The sequence below is a fragment of the Populus alba genome, chromosome 5, assembly GCF_005239225.2.
Source record: "Populus alba chromosome 5, ASM523922v2, whole genome shotgun sequence".
In the NCBI taxonomy this organism is placed as follows: domain Eukaryota; kingdom Viridiplantae; phylum Streptophyta; class Magnoliopsida; order Malpighiales; family Salicaceae; genus Populus; species Populus alba.
The window spans coordinates 5,275,397-5,289,796 of NC_133288.1; the positions used below are offsets into that span (position 1 = coordinate 5,275,397).

The window sequence follows — 14,400 nt, forward strand, 5'->3', positions numbered from 1 at the left end:
TGTTTTGTTTGATTAGGGTTAATGGAAACAACACTATAAATTTTATGGTAAATAGGGATATTTTATTGGTTTTTTTCTAACCTCACATGTCATGTCATCAACTTATTCCATGTCAGCAACAACTTCGGCAACCTTCATCCTTAACAAAAACAAAAAACAATTCACCACCCTGACCTCTGTAGCCACAGTATATCTTCATCCATAATAATATCATTTTTTATATATATAAAATAACAAATTTAATTATATCGTGCTTCAAAAATACAATAATTTCAATCTTTTATCTCAACTAGTTGGATATAGTTGTATTGACTCATCAATTTTTTCACAATAAAAAAACATAATCTTATAAAGGGATAGTCAAACGTGAGTCTATCATTAAGTAAAAGAGGATCCCACAAACAGATTATGTGGATGGGCTTATCAGATGTATTTATAAACTAATGAGATAAATTTAGGTCTAACAAAAAATCTAGTTGCGCTATACTTAAATAACAGCTAAAAAATACAATTACTTTTATCCAACCTTTGAACAGTGCTTAAATTTTTATAAGAGATTCTGGGGGTTGTTTTTTTTATAGTAGTCATGTGTCGCTATGTAAATTATCATATTTTAAAATATAAAAAATCTTATTGAGACCTCTTGATTTTGACAATCTAAAAAATTTTTTGTTATTTTTAGAATCAATCAACCGGTTAAGCTAAAATAATATAATCAAATTATAATATTTCACCGAAAACGTTTTACTATGTTAATTGGCAATTTTTTTAAAATTTTATGTCCAGTTTATCCAAAATACAACCCACGCCTCCTCTCTCCCGACCAAAAAATCAGAGTCTCTGCTTGGTCTTTCGCCATAACTGATGCCTTTTCTTAGCAACTCACATGGCATCCAATGCACCACCCTCAGGTTTGTCTAAAGAGAAAAAAAAAAAAAAAACTTTTTATTCTCTTAATTGATTTTAATTTATGCCCTTAAGTGATAAATTAATCTTGATTTAGATTTTGAAAGCAGGAAAAATATAAACTAGAGAAGCAAAGACTCAAGTGATCGATGCTGACTTCGTTGAATTTATGATTCGTGAAGGCTTGGGTTTTAACTTTTTGGTATCTTGGATGAAGATAATGGCTATAGATGTCATGGCTGTGATTGTTTTGGGTGAAAGAGCTGCACGAACAAGTTGTTGAACTGTCATTTTAATAAATGAGATTAAAAATAACTGATAGAATGTTGAACACTATAAAATTTATATATATTAAAAAAAAAAAAAGGTTAGTCAACCTGTTGTTATTGGGTCTTGCCCAGTTTTTTTTTTTTTTCTATTAAAATTCAAAAGAAAAATGATACACGTACGATTTAAGGTAATATTTGTTTTTGTATTTTAAAAATATTATTAAGCCTTGCCAAGTTTTTTGTTTTCTTTTTTTGTTAGAATTCAAGAGAAAAATGGTCCGTGAATGGTTCCAAGTGCATTTTTGTTTTTGCATTAGAATTTTTTTATTTTAAATTAATATTTTTTAATGTTTTTAAAGTGTTAATATCAAAATTAATATTTAAAAAGTAAAATAATATTATTATAATATATTTCTAAATAAAAAACACTTTAAAAATAACCACCACAACACTCTCAAATACCCTCTTAAAAATTATTTTGAATTGAACAAATTAATCTAAAACAATCCATTAAAACCACAATCTAGAGAGTCATGATTGAAAGAGGCCGAATGTCGAGCAACATGAAGAAAGCAGGGATGGAGATGTGAGTGGGATCGATTCAAAGGAAATGCCATTCAACTTTAGTGGGAAAGCAGGGATGTAGATGTGAGTGGGAATATGCTCCTATTCAGCAACTTACTTGGTAAGTTACTTATTGCCATCATTGTTTTTCTACTTTAAAAGTGTTTTTAAATTTAAAATTTTTATTTAAAATTAATATTTTTTTAGTATTTTTTTGATATTTTAATGTATTGGTATCAAAAATAATTTTTTAAAATAAATAAAAAAAAATTAATACTTTTTCATATAAAAAATATTTTAAAAAACAATCATAACTATATTTTTATTTACAAAGTTGGAAGGTACTACAGTAGCATGACTTTTAATTTCTCTCTACATGCCAACAGAATGTTCTTCTTTCGATGTGCATTAACAGGATCTTTGTTTTTTTTTTTTTAAATATATTTTAATTTTTTTGAAGTTTTGTTTACTTTTAATTATTTGTTTATAATTTTAATTGTTTTAAAGATATTAAAAATAAATTTAAATAAATAAATAAATATTATTTTAAAATAAATATATTTTTATAAATCGACTTATCACAATTCTAAATCCCATCTAAAACATCTCTCTAGTCAATTCTACACATGTATTACCCATTGGGAGCTAACAAATTAGTTTGATTTTAGAAGGTATATAGTACCAATAAAATAGAATCACGATGTATTTTGTTGAAAGGGGTATAGTTTATTTGTCTAAAGCTCGAAATTCCTACAAACTTCCTCTTGTCTCATTATATATATTTGATTGGAGAAGTCGTCCATCTAAGCTAGTATTAGACATAATGGATATTTTTTAAAATAATTTTTTATTTAAAAATATATTAAAATAATGATTTAAAACACAAAAAATATATATTAATTTGAAGCAATTCTTTTTTATTTTTTTGGAAAACATAATCATGCTGCTTGAACAAATAGGTTCTAAGTATTCAACCATTTAGCCATGTTGTAAAAGTCAACCACTACATATACGTATGGAACTTATTATTTTTAAAATTAACCCTAAAAATATTAATCTATAGATTGCAGTAACTTAATAGTCATTTGGGGATTTTACATAACTCGAAATTAAAACACATACATATATATACAGATACACTGATAATGCCTAGACGAAGGGTCGGCAGCTGAACTTTCAAAGTCTTCTGGTTGATATAAACGATGCTAGGAGACAGGAAGATGGACCTTTTGTTTTCCCAAAACGTTTTATTTAAATCTGTATGTTTTTTTTAAGGTAGTAACTCATTGTTGATCCCAAATCCACCTGCTCAAGCAACTGATACTTGCATGCCAAGAAAGACAACTATCTGTTTTGTTTTATTGTAAGAAAATTATTGGTAAAAACAAAAACAAAAAAACTATATTCCACGCAACATCATTGAGCATCAGTGCAAGTATCTTGACTCTTGCGTCATGCGGTTGTAGCTCCTTTGAAAAAGAATGTTTTAAGATTTTGTTGGGGATTTTTTTTATTAGCAGGTTTTAAAATAATAATAATAATAATAGAATAACATTGCTTAAAAATAAATTGTCAAAATAACACAGTTTGGATTTATTGTGACTGAAAAATATAACACCCAAACCTGTCACCATTTAAAAACCTGACATTTCAAATAAAATTTGAAATTGGATGCACAAATTATAATAAGAAGAAATAAGAGAGAAATAACAAAAAAAAAAAAAAAAAGATCTTAACAGGAATGTAGGATAAATGAGACACAAAGGTAAAAAAAATAAGGAATCTGGAGACATATGATAGGAAACACCAGAATCCAGGACTCATTCAGAGTGTGACATACCTAAAGAACTAAGAAGCAACTGACCTATGAGAAACGGACATTGCTTGTGACTGCAAGAAGAGAAACTTTTGAAATTGCTTAGCCAAAGTATTATGATCGGTAATAGAGCATGAGAAACCTACTACTGCAGTATTGTGGTGTGGTGGTTTATAACCCTGAGGTGGTTTATGAACATTAGATTGTGACTGACTGCTAGACTTCCAAGCTTGATTTTGCTGTCTCAACTTAGGATACTGAGCCTTCTAATGACCTTTCTACTTACATAAACTGCACTCATTGAAGCCAACCCTTATGTAAGGCTTATTCTAATGATTAGAGAATGGCTTAGAAGGTACTGCTAGTATAGAAAGATTTGAAGTAGAAAGAATTTCCTTTTTAGAATAAGACTGAAGACGTATTTCTTCAATCAATAACTCACTAACAACAGAAGGTAGTGGAGAATGATGCAGAATTGAACCTCTAAGTCCTTCGGAATCATTGCGAAGTGTTGTTAAAAATTATACCAATCGTTGTTGCTCTCTACGCTCAATATAGGCACCATATGCCTTTAATTCTGCCAATTTTGTAAGAGCCAATTGATCCCAAAGATCTGTCATAACATAATAAAACTACTGAATACTCATATTCTTCTGATGAAGAGCTCGTATGTCATTCTCTAATTGATATTGTTTTGCAAAATTTGATTGTGTGAATAACCTTTGTAGATGATCCCAAACCTTTTTTGCTATCTCATAGTTCGCCAACTACGTACCCATCAAATGCTCAACAAAATTGTTGATCAAAACAATGATCTTTGTATTATTTACTTCACATGTATCTATCAAAACAACATCTCTCTCCTCAATATTCTTAGGTATCATATAAGTTCTATTAACATACCCTCACATCTTCTTATCCTTAAAGAAATTTCTCATTGCATAACTCCAATACAAATAGTTCTTCCCATCCAATCTAACACTCACAGATTGAAGCGAATCACAGATTGAAGCGAATCATCTCTTTCAGTAGCCATAATCAACAGTCACAGAGAACCAGAACACAAAAGCAGCGGAAAACAAAATACCAAATTGCAGAAATTGAACAGAAATTGTAGAAACTAAACAAACATCTTCTTGACAAAATATCAAAATAATTGTAGAAACTGAACACAAATACCAAATTACAGAAACTGAAGTGAAGACGAAATATCAAATTTTGCAGAAGCGGAAGACAAAATATTATTCCAAAAAATTTGGATTCGTAAAAGCTGTGTTCGGAATTAAACCTCGTTCCATAAAACCAGCTCTGACACCATGTTAAAATAATTAAGATCAAACACAAGAGAAAATGCTAGAATTCTAAATGATCTGCATATTATTAGTGTTTATTCTTAATCTAAATACAAATAAAATATATATAAATTAAACTGAAGATACTATTCAACTCCTAATAAATAAGATTATATAAATATTATTTAACACCCTTTACATCACCGGACTCAAAATCATTCTATCAACAAGCTATCCATTACAAGGAAGTCTAGAACAGGCCACCCGGGCAGATTTGCTATTCAGGTAAAAAAGAAAACCCCTTTTCCCGTCAACAGCTTCAAAGAAAAACAAAATCCCGAAACGATCAAGAACTCAAAAAAGTCCCAAAACCACACTGATTTCCACCGCCACAACAGCACCAACCTGAACCAGATCCTTCAATGGCATATATGTTCGACACAACGCTGTTTCCTTCGTCTGGTCCACAAAATGAATCAAATTCCAACTCAAGCTCCTTTTTCTAGGTATCCTTTTCTTTTCTTCAAAAGAGGCAAATGAACATACCTTCCCTTTCTTTATGTCTCTGATCAGAGCCCACACTGCACCCTGCTTTAATATCCTAGACAAGAATATCAATCAGTACTGAAAGCAGCATCCCCTGTTTCCACAGTAAAGTCCAAGTCTTTGCTTATACAGAAAGTTTGTTATCAGTTCGAGGCATGTGGGGTCAGTGTCCTCAAATTTTTTAATGAAAAGACTTGTAACTCGCTAATTAAAGAAGCTAAAGCTCAGGTTTAAATCTAAGCTTTGAGCATTCCATTGTTAAACTCAAAAGAAAAGAAAAGAATTTCTGAAAATGTCAAAAATAAACAATAATGTGAACAAATTATAGACACATATCAGCTATTTAACATGTGCTTCACCGCGAGCCAGATTTTTTTATATAAAAAATTTTTATATATTAACTTTTTCAACGTGTTTTTTTATACATAAAAAAATTATGTATATAAAAATACTCATGCATATATATAATAAAATAAATCAAGAGTTATATGTGTTAATAAAACATGAAAAAAAAATCATTAACAATAACTAAAAATAAAATTCAAAAAATCAAGAGACAAATATATATCAAGATATTTAATTTCTCAAGATGAGATATTTATCCAGTTGTACTTGTTGAATTTGTTTATTAAATTTAATTTTTTTATTCTATCAAACTACAATGAAAATAGACATGCATAAAATTGATTGAATAAAAAAAAAATGCAAGGTTATTATATGAAGATGAATATTTTTTATTTTCAAAAATAAAGTTAATCCATATAAAACATAATAAAAAAAATTAAAGATGAATCAAAATAATTCTTTCAAAAACTAAATACATACAACACCATTAAAAAAATCTCCATAAAAAAAATCACAAATGAGGTATATTAAGTGAAACATGAATTTAAAAGTATTTAAGAAAAAAGACATGAAAAGAAGATATTAATTAAAAAAACAATATTAGAAGAAATAGCTCAGATATTGTGGCTTAATTCATCAAACTCGTACTCTAAATCATGGACTCAATCAGGTTTAATAATTTTTTTTTTAAAATTTATATTTAACCTTAAAGAAAAGAAGGTCAAGAATAGTCAATGCTCTCGTGCCCATGGCACAACATGCCTGGGCTATTGTAAGGAAAAACCTAGAAGCATGGGTGGGCCTTCAAGCCCAAGCCCATACGTCTTTATATATATATTTTAAAGGGGTGGCTTTATTTTTTTTTTTTGAAAAAAAAACACAGGTAACATGTTGTCTTTGAGCTTAGATTTTGGGCACCCAGTGGTAGACAGAAAATCAAAGGAACACTTTTTTTGTCAAAAAAACCTAACTTTTAATTCATTTCAACCTAAAAACACCTCATCAACATCCTTGAAATACCCATAAACTAATCTTTCAGCTCAAAATATCCAAAAAGGTCCAAAAAACATGAAATCAAGACGGATTAGATTTATCTTTCTCGACTTAAATATGTTTTTTAGGTAACATTGAGATTCTAAACAACTACCATCAAACCCTTCTCATTTTATAAAACTCGTGGACACTAAAAAAATTCATTTTGGTGGTAAAAATTGGTTTGAACAAAGATATTTTCTCTCATCGTCGGAATTCAGCGACCTTTCTTTCTTTTCTTTCTTTATTCAGAAACTGAAAAAAATACTATAAATAAACTTTTGTACCAAAACTATTTTTTAAAAAATCTAAAGAGACCTAAATTGTCTAATTTATATTATTTTTAAAGATTGATGACTTAAATGTATTTTTTAAAAATCTTCTATCATGCCACCCATGTTTGTCGCCTTTTTTATTTTGGTATCTTTTCTTTTAATTCCACAATTTCCTAAAAATCAAAGGTAATTAGTGTTCAATTAGAATTAAATACCCAAAATAAAATTTCAAGGACCAAAATAAATTATTGAAAAATACATAGCATGTCCGCTACGGCTAAACAATGAAAGAACCACATGTTTTTTAGTTTCTTACTAGTCACGTGACCCGTGCTCTGCCATTGGTCAAATATTTTTATTTTTTATAAAAAAATTTGTATATGCAGGTTTTTTCAACGTATTTTTATAGTTTAATAAATTTAAGTGCAAATAAAAAATTTATTCACACATCTAATCAAATAAAATTGAGAATCAAGATAGAAAATTTACCCGATCATGTTTGCTAATTTTTGTTTATAAAATATTTTTTATTTAATCAAACGATAATATAGACAAATACATTAAATTGATTAAAGAAAATAAAAAGAAAAAAAATATGCTAGGCTGCACATATTAGAACTATTATTTGAAAATAAATATTTTTTATTTTAAAAAATAGTCTATTTATACAAAACATTAAAAAAATTATAGATAAAAAAAAGTTCTTCAAAAATTGAACTCAGAACAAAAAAACCATCATCATTTAAAAGAAATTCTCTAAATAAAATAAAAGAGAGAGAGAGAGAGAGAAAAAGGGATATTAATGTAAATATAATTAAGTTTTTGAAAAAAAATAAAAAATAAGCATTGATTGAAACAAAAAAATTAGGAAAAAAAAGGGAGTCAGGCACGGGTAAAGTTTTTAGAGTGGTAAAGTTTTTATTTTCATCCCTCCTCTTTCAATTCTACCTTTTCATTAAAATTTAAAAATCAATTGCTTTTTTTAATTAGAATTAAATCGTTCAAACAAAAAGTTTGAGAATCAAATTTAAAAATATAAAAAGTTTATAGAGTTGTAAAAATATAAGAAAATGAACAATAGGGTCAATATTCAGTGAAAACACCCCACTATTTAGATTACAGGTAATAAAATTATAATTATAATGGTCCGGTGAATATATAGTTGAAAATTAGGCCAAGCAAAATGCGGCCATGTGAAAATTCTTTTATGTACAATAATTCCTTGTGGAACAGTTAGCGTCAAATGGAACTTGGACTCCTCAATTCCGTGTTCCTTACAATAGCACGGAATAAAAACTACAGCCTCTTACTTTACCACAAGAAAAAAAAATTAATTTCATAATTATTATTTACATCCTAAAACCAAGGAGTACAGGTAAGAAACACAACGGTAACAAAGAATGCTTATTTCTCTTTCATGGTAAAAAGACTTTGGAACTTACTATTCATTTTACTCCCTTGAACAGACCTGCAGGAAGCACTTACGCCTTGGATATCATACACCATCGGACAGGCTGCCGGTGGTCGAATTATCGTTTTCACCGATAAGACCGTTCACGAGGCCACTATCTGAACCATATATGTGCCCCATTTTTTCACGTTTAATTTCCAAATATCTCTTGGTCTCCATGGTTATTGGTGTCAACAGGGGGACCCTGCCTGCAACTGCCAAACCATAGCCCTTGAGCCCAACATATTTGGCTGGATTATTTGTCATCAGTTTCATTGTTCGAACACCCAGATCTCTCAACATCTGCAATAAATCGGACCAAACATTTCAGCTGCCTACAATGAGGAATCTATGCCATGTAAAACTAGGAAATTAAAGAGGGAGGAATGCCAATAACAACAGAGATCTCATGAGAGGAATGCCAATAACAACAGAGATCTCATGAGAAGTGCACACTTTAGTTTCGAAGAGGCCATCTTATGTAATAAGTGAAACTAGTGTAAAGATGCTTTCTGACCATAGAAATGCAGAATAAACTTCAATTGCTCTTACATAGCATAAATGTTTAAATACCTGGATAATACCAATGAAAGGAACTCGGTAGAAAGACTTCGTTCTGATAACCCAACAAGCATGATCAAAGCTAGTCAAATAAATATGGTGTGGGCATAACTTAGAAAACTAACGATGTTCACTAAATTATAATTAGAAAGAAAAGGGGCAATTTTCCAGTAAGATAAGCTAAGAAATTATCACAATTCTTCGATCATAGAGGCTTGTGTGCCCTATATTTTTTCTAACTACGTGGTAGAGAGAGAGATAAACAAGGACAGGACTGCACAGAGAGGATGAAATCAGAATAAATTATCAACTATTAAGAAGATAGTACCTGTGCACCGATGCCATATTCACGAGAATCGACAGGTAAACCCAGATCCTCGTTGGCTTCAACTGTATCTCGTCCATCAATTTGAAGGTTATAAGCAGGGAGCTTGTGACCCAAGCCAACTCCTCTACCTTCATGTCCACGGAGATACAGCAGAACACCCCTGCCAGCTTCCTCGATTTGCTTCATTGCAAGTGCTAGCTGGTTCCCACAATCACATCTAGCTGATCCAAAAATGTCGCCTGTGAGGCACTCGGAATGTACCCGCACCAGAATATCTTTCCCACCCCCAATTTCACCCTGTGTATGTCAGAATGCCATTATTAATCATGTTACCAGGACACTCTCCACCTCACCAAAAGAACGAAAATTATAGAAGAAATAAACAGTGTTTGTCAATCAATTGTCTGGTGGTAATAGTTTTACTCCCAAATGATGACAAGAAAGTCAAATAGATATTTGCAAGCTTTCCCCCCTAAATGGGACAGATGATACTTGTGTGAACAGCCAATGATAATATTCTAAATATCAGCATGTTTCATCAGCACTTTTAAAATAGATTGCTAACTTTTTGGATGTTCCATCAGCATGAAATTTGATTTCAAATCAAAGGGGGGACAACGAGAACTTCAAATAATTTCATTAAACATGCCCCAATACACAGTAGGCATGTGCACACTTCTTTGACACTGAAGCTTGGTTGAGCGAAGGTGAAGCATTGTATGAAATGCTGATCCAAGTCAACAACAACGTATGCAGAACTACTATATCATAGACAGTATAAAAGACAAGAAAAGAAAAAAAAGGAAAGAAAAACAACAGCCACCCAAACACAGCATGTGCACATCTCTAATCCTCTTCTTAACTGTTGAATTTTAGTTGACCACCGTGTAAGAACACTAGATCTAGAAAGTTGAGTTTGAATTTAGTGTTGCACAAAATGCAAAGAGACATATTCATAAGGTGGCTGCTAATTTGAATGAATTAACTTACTTTGACCATTGCAATATGCTCAATCCCATCCAGCAATGACCTATAACAGTAGGCTTTGAATGGCCCCCACATTGTGGGTATTGGAGCTGCAGCAGCCAGCTCCACCAATCTATCTCTTCTCCTCCTATATCTTTCAATTAAAAAAATACAAATATCACCAAAACAATTGATGCTTTCATTATTTCTGTTCATTCTTTTTAAAATATGCTCCTGTTTTTTTCATTTTTTGGGCGTGAGGGATTAATGGCAGGGCTCTGCAGAACTAGGTCATGCCCAATATCAATCACCGTGAGGAACAAATTACAAACAGTTTTCAAAGGAGGTTGGTTGTTCAGAAGATATACGAATTCACAAAGTTCGCATTTCGATGGCAAATGCACCATCAATGCTCATCACTGATTTTGAGTTGTGGAGGAAAGTTTGATAACGAAAAGAACAGGTAAAAATATTCACTTGAACCTCTGTAGGAAAAGGTAGGTTGTTCTGAAGATATATTGATGCATAAAGTTCAGATGTAGAGCACATTTCACCATCCATGCTAGTCACTGATTTTTAGAAATGTGGAGCAGAGTTTGACAGCTAATAGAAGAGAAGAGAATTTTCAACTGTGTGGAGACAAAACCTGATTAGATCAGCAATTGAAATGATTTTTAAGTTTTCCGCCTGTGCAAATTGACGAAGCCTTGGTAATCTTGCCATAGAGCCATCATCATCCACTATCTCACATAAAACAGCAACAGGCTCCAACCCAGCCAGCATTGCAAGATCAACAGAGGCTTCTGTGTGTCCAGCTCTTTTTAGAACACCACCCTCCCTGTACTTGAGTGGGAAAATATGGCCTGGGCGATTGAAATCTTCAGGTTTTGAATCTTTGGAGGCAAGAGCTACTGTGGTTGTTGCCCTGTCATGAGCTGAGACACCTGTTGATGTGCCATGTTTTGCATCCTAGAAATTAAGAACATACGAAGTTTGAGATACAGGTAGTAGAAGCTAAATATATAACCAAGATTATGCTAATTACAGAGAAAGCAATCAGCAGGTCGAGCCAAGGTTACACAAATGATAGAGACTGATAGCTTGGATGATAAACTCTCTTGGCATCGTACAAGAGAGCTGGAAGTCACAGATATTTTAACACTTCCAAAAAAAAAATGAATGACAAAGTAAAAAACAAAAAGATAAGAAAATAGAATATAAGAAAAAAAAACTAGTGGCACAAGCAACATGAAGATAAGATTTTCAGAATACTCAAAATAAGGTTATTTTCTCAGTCAAAATCCACCTGGACTAAGCTGAACATGCATAGCTGGTGAAAAAGAAAAATGAAGCCTGAGATTATGCTACTTGAAACGTGTATATGCCTTTTTCTTTTCCTACATCTGTTGTTCCCCATGTTGCCTTCCATTATTTATCTGGTCAAGCATTTATCTATTGATAATTTGTTAAGACAGAACAGTCATAATTGTCACTTCCAATCTCAATTATTGTTCCTTGATTGTTTGTATAATTACAATGCAAAGGTCATGTTAAGCTCATTTTATTATTTAATTTTTTCTATAAATTGGGAAACAGTGGCTCAAAGATGCAACAATTGAAGTGTGCTGTTAGTTGGAGCTAGTCATAATATTCACCATCAATTTATTCATATACGGGATTAATGATGAAACTAACAAAACCCAAAAATGAAATTTATTCATGTATGGCACCTGCTTGACTTTTCTTGGTCCATGAACACATCACCTAAGCATTCCTTAATGTCAGTCGTAAATTAACCTCTTTATCACTCTTTTGGTCAATGACTATTTAACTCTCAACATATCCCATCCCCTAGGGCAAAACCCAAATCTTCTTACCAACCCTAACTGCACCTCTCTCTTTACTACGTTTTCTCCATGAAATGGACTGACAATCAAGAAGCGTCACACCAACATTCCCCCCCTTTAGGAATACACCAGTTGTCTAGCATTTCCTATCAGGGGAAAATTATTGCCACTATCACAACATCCCACTTCCTCACCTCCTCGGATGCCACATACGTATAATCCCACTGGGATTTCCTTCTCAGCTTGTAACACCACACTCTAATTCTTTTGTACTCTTGGGTATCGCTCATATCGAAATTCTAAAGAAATCTAATCTACAAAATGTTATAGAAAACATTCAGTTAACTCTACTTCAAACATTGCCAAACAAACTTAAAACATCACAAGTGATATTCCTACTCAAAGGAAAAGAGATATCACCACCATTCCGATACCTAATCATACCAAGTACCCTTTTAAAAAAAATCTAGATCATTTTGGCACAATCAATAGCTTCTGAAAATCCAAGGCAGTTGCAAGAAATATAACATGGACCAGGAAGCCCGTGGACATGATTTGATAAGCATGACAGTGGCTGCTAAAGTGCACATCAAAACACGTTACATGCTTAGAAAGCACTTCCAAAGACCTAAAGATGATTCCTAAGACTTCAAGATTTATCTACTTCAAGAGAAAAAGCAAGCCACAGGACATGTGCCTGTGATTCTACAATTGCGATCAATCTATAAATCATAGATGATAAAAAGAAGCATGATGATGAAATAGTTATTGTTTAAACATAAACAGGAAACAAAGATGAAAAGGAATGGCGTGCCCTTAAATCGTGTTAATTACAAAGCAGATACATTTCACAGCAACACTTTATAAATCAAACTAACATAATGGTTTCTTGAAAAAGTTTTAGCCTTTTCATCTAAAAGAGGCAGATCACAACCCATTAGATAACATGAAAAGCAAAGTTAGTTACGTACCACCGATACAGCGAACGCGGTGCACAGTTTTTCCTCGTTCTCCTTATGAGTTACCATTAAAGGAAGTTCCAATCTTTCTAAATCTTCTGCTTTCATGCTCACACACACTATACCAGTTCCATGTTTGACAATGAATGCCATAGCTTCTGGTGTTGCCTTTGATGCTGCCATTATAAGGTCTCCCTCATTTTCTCTGTCCTCATCATCTACAACAATTACCATCTGCAAAGACCATCACACATTAGCAACATAAAATCCTTCCAAGTAATAACGTAAGACCTAAGCATACTTAATACACCCAAAAATTTAAATATCAATGAAGAGGACGAACCTTTCCTTGATGAATATCCTCAATGGCCTCTGGGATTGAGGCACATCCTTCCGTAGGACGATCGAGGTCATATTCATCATTATCAGCGAAGAAACCACCAGTGGAAGGAGTTATTTCCGCTGATAATGTTCCAAAACCTATAGCATCAGGTTGTAACTCAACCCCAGGTGATCGGTTCACAAACTTATCCTGTCCCGAAACTATATTATCATTGGGATAAGATAGCACATCACCCTCTCCAGATATGGAAGAGGCTCCAGCTCCAGCTCTACCATCACGTTTGAAACTAAAGCACAGTTTTTTACCAAGATCACCAGAGCCCAGATAAGTAAGGTGCCCTCTTCTCACGAATGGACACACACAATGTAGACCAGTGTAGTGGCCTCTAGTGTCCAAAGAGAAACAAAGCAGGTGATTTAGTCAAACAAGTATGATGATTGACACAAAAAAAAAAACTCCACAAATCACCCAAAAATGCAAAATTTTCACAATTAGCATTGAAATCTTCAATTTTACCAGTTACATGTACAGATTGTTCAAATTCCAAGCAAAGTGACATGAATTTCTCACCTATAAAAATCATAACATAACATGAACATTACCATAAGAGAGATTGGTCACTCACTGTAAACGGGAGGAGGCCAAGAAGGAACAGTAGAGATTAACGGAAGCCATCTTCCAAGCTTGTTTCTTTTTACACACAGAGACACAAAAAGGTAGCAAACCCACTAAATTGCAAGTCCTTTAAAACATCAAAAACACGTAGAGAAGGAAAAAAATAGAGGAACCCAAGTAGTAATTTAATGCAAATAATCAAACTTATTAGCTTTTTAACTCCTCGTCGTCGTCATCACCGGCCCCAAGCATAAACGTGAGACCACAATAAAGAGAAGATGACAAG

General features: G+C 32.4%; 1 protein-coding gene across 2 annotated transcripts; it reads right to left on the reverse strand.

Moving 5' to 3' along the window:
• Positions 1–8,108: 8,108 nt before the first annotated feature.
• Positions 8,109–14,400, reverse strand: LOC118031172 (bifunctional riboflavin biosynthesis protein RIBA 1, chloroplastic). Of its 2 annotated transcripts, none has more exons than XM_035035516.2 (7): positions 14,125–14,400; positions 13,500–13,884; positions 13,169–13,390; positions 10,997–11,319; positions 10,375–10,498; positions 9,385–9,681; positions 8,109–8,798 (listed from the first exon to the last, which is right to left on the reverse strand). In XM_035035516.2, the coding sequence occupies exons 1-7, from the start codon at positions 14,172–14,174 to the stop codon at positions 8,541–8,543; spliced, it is 1,659 nt and encodes a 552-aa protein (XP_034891407.1). In that variant the 5' UTR covers positions 14,175–14,400; the 3' UTR covers positions 8,109–8,540. The 2 variants fall into 2 exon arrangements, with proteins under 2 accessions (XP_034891407.1, XP_034891398.1); XM_035035507.2 differs by having other exon boundaries at positions 10,375–10,504; positions 14,125–14,399.

What these genes read in the sequence shown, in the direction of transcription:
- LOC118031172 (XM_035035507.2), bottom strand. Translation starts at nt 14,174, where the DNA reads ATGGCTTCCGTTAATCTCTACTGTTCCTTCTTGGCCTCCTCCCGTTTA. An exon ending in TTGGCCTCCTCCCGTTTACA is followed by an intron (nt 13,885 to 14,124) that starts GTGAGTGACCAA and finishes TTTGGACACTAG; the next exon opens with AGGCCACTACACTGGTCTAC. An exon ending in AATATGGCATCGGTGCACAG is followed by an intron (nt 8,799 to 9,384) that starts GTACTATCTTCT and finishes GATTTATTGCAG; the next exon opens with ATGTTGAGAGATCTGGGTGT.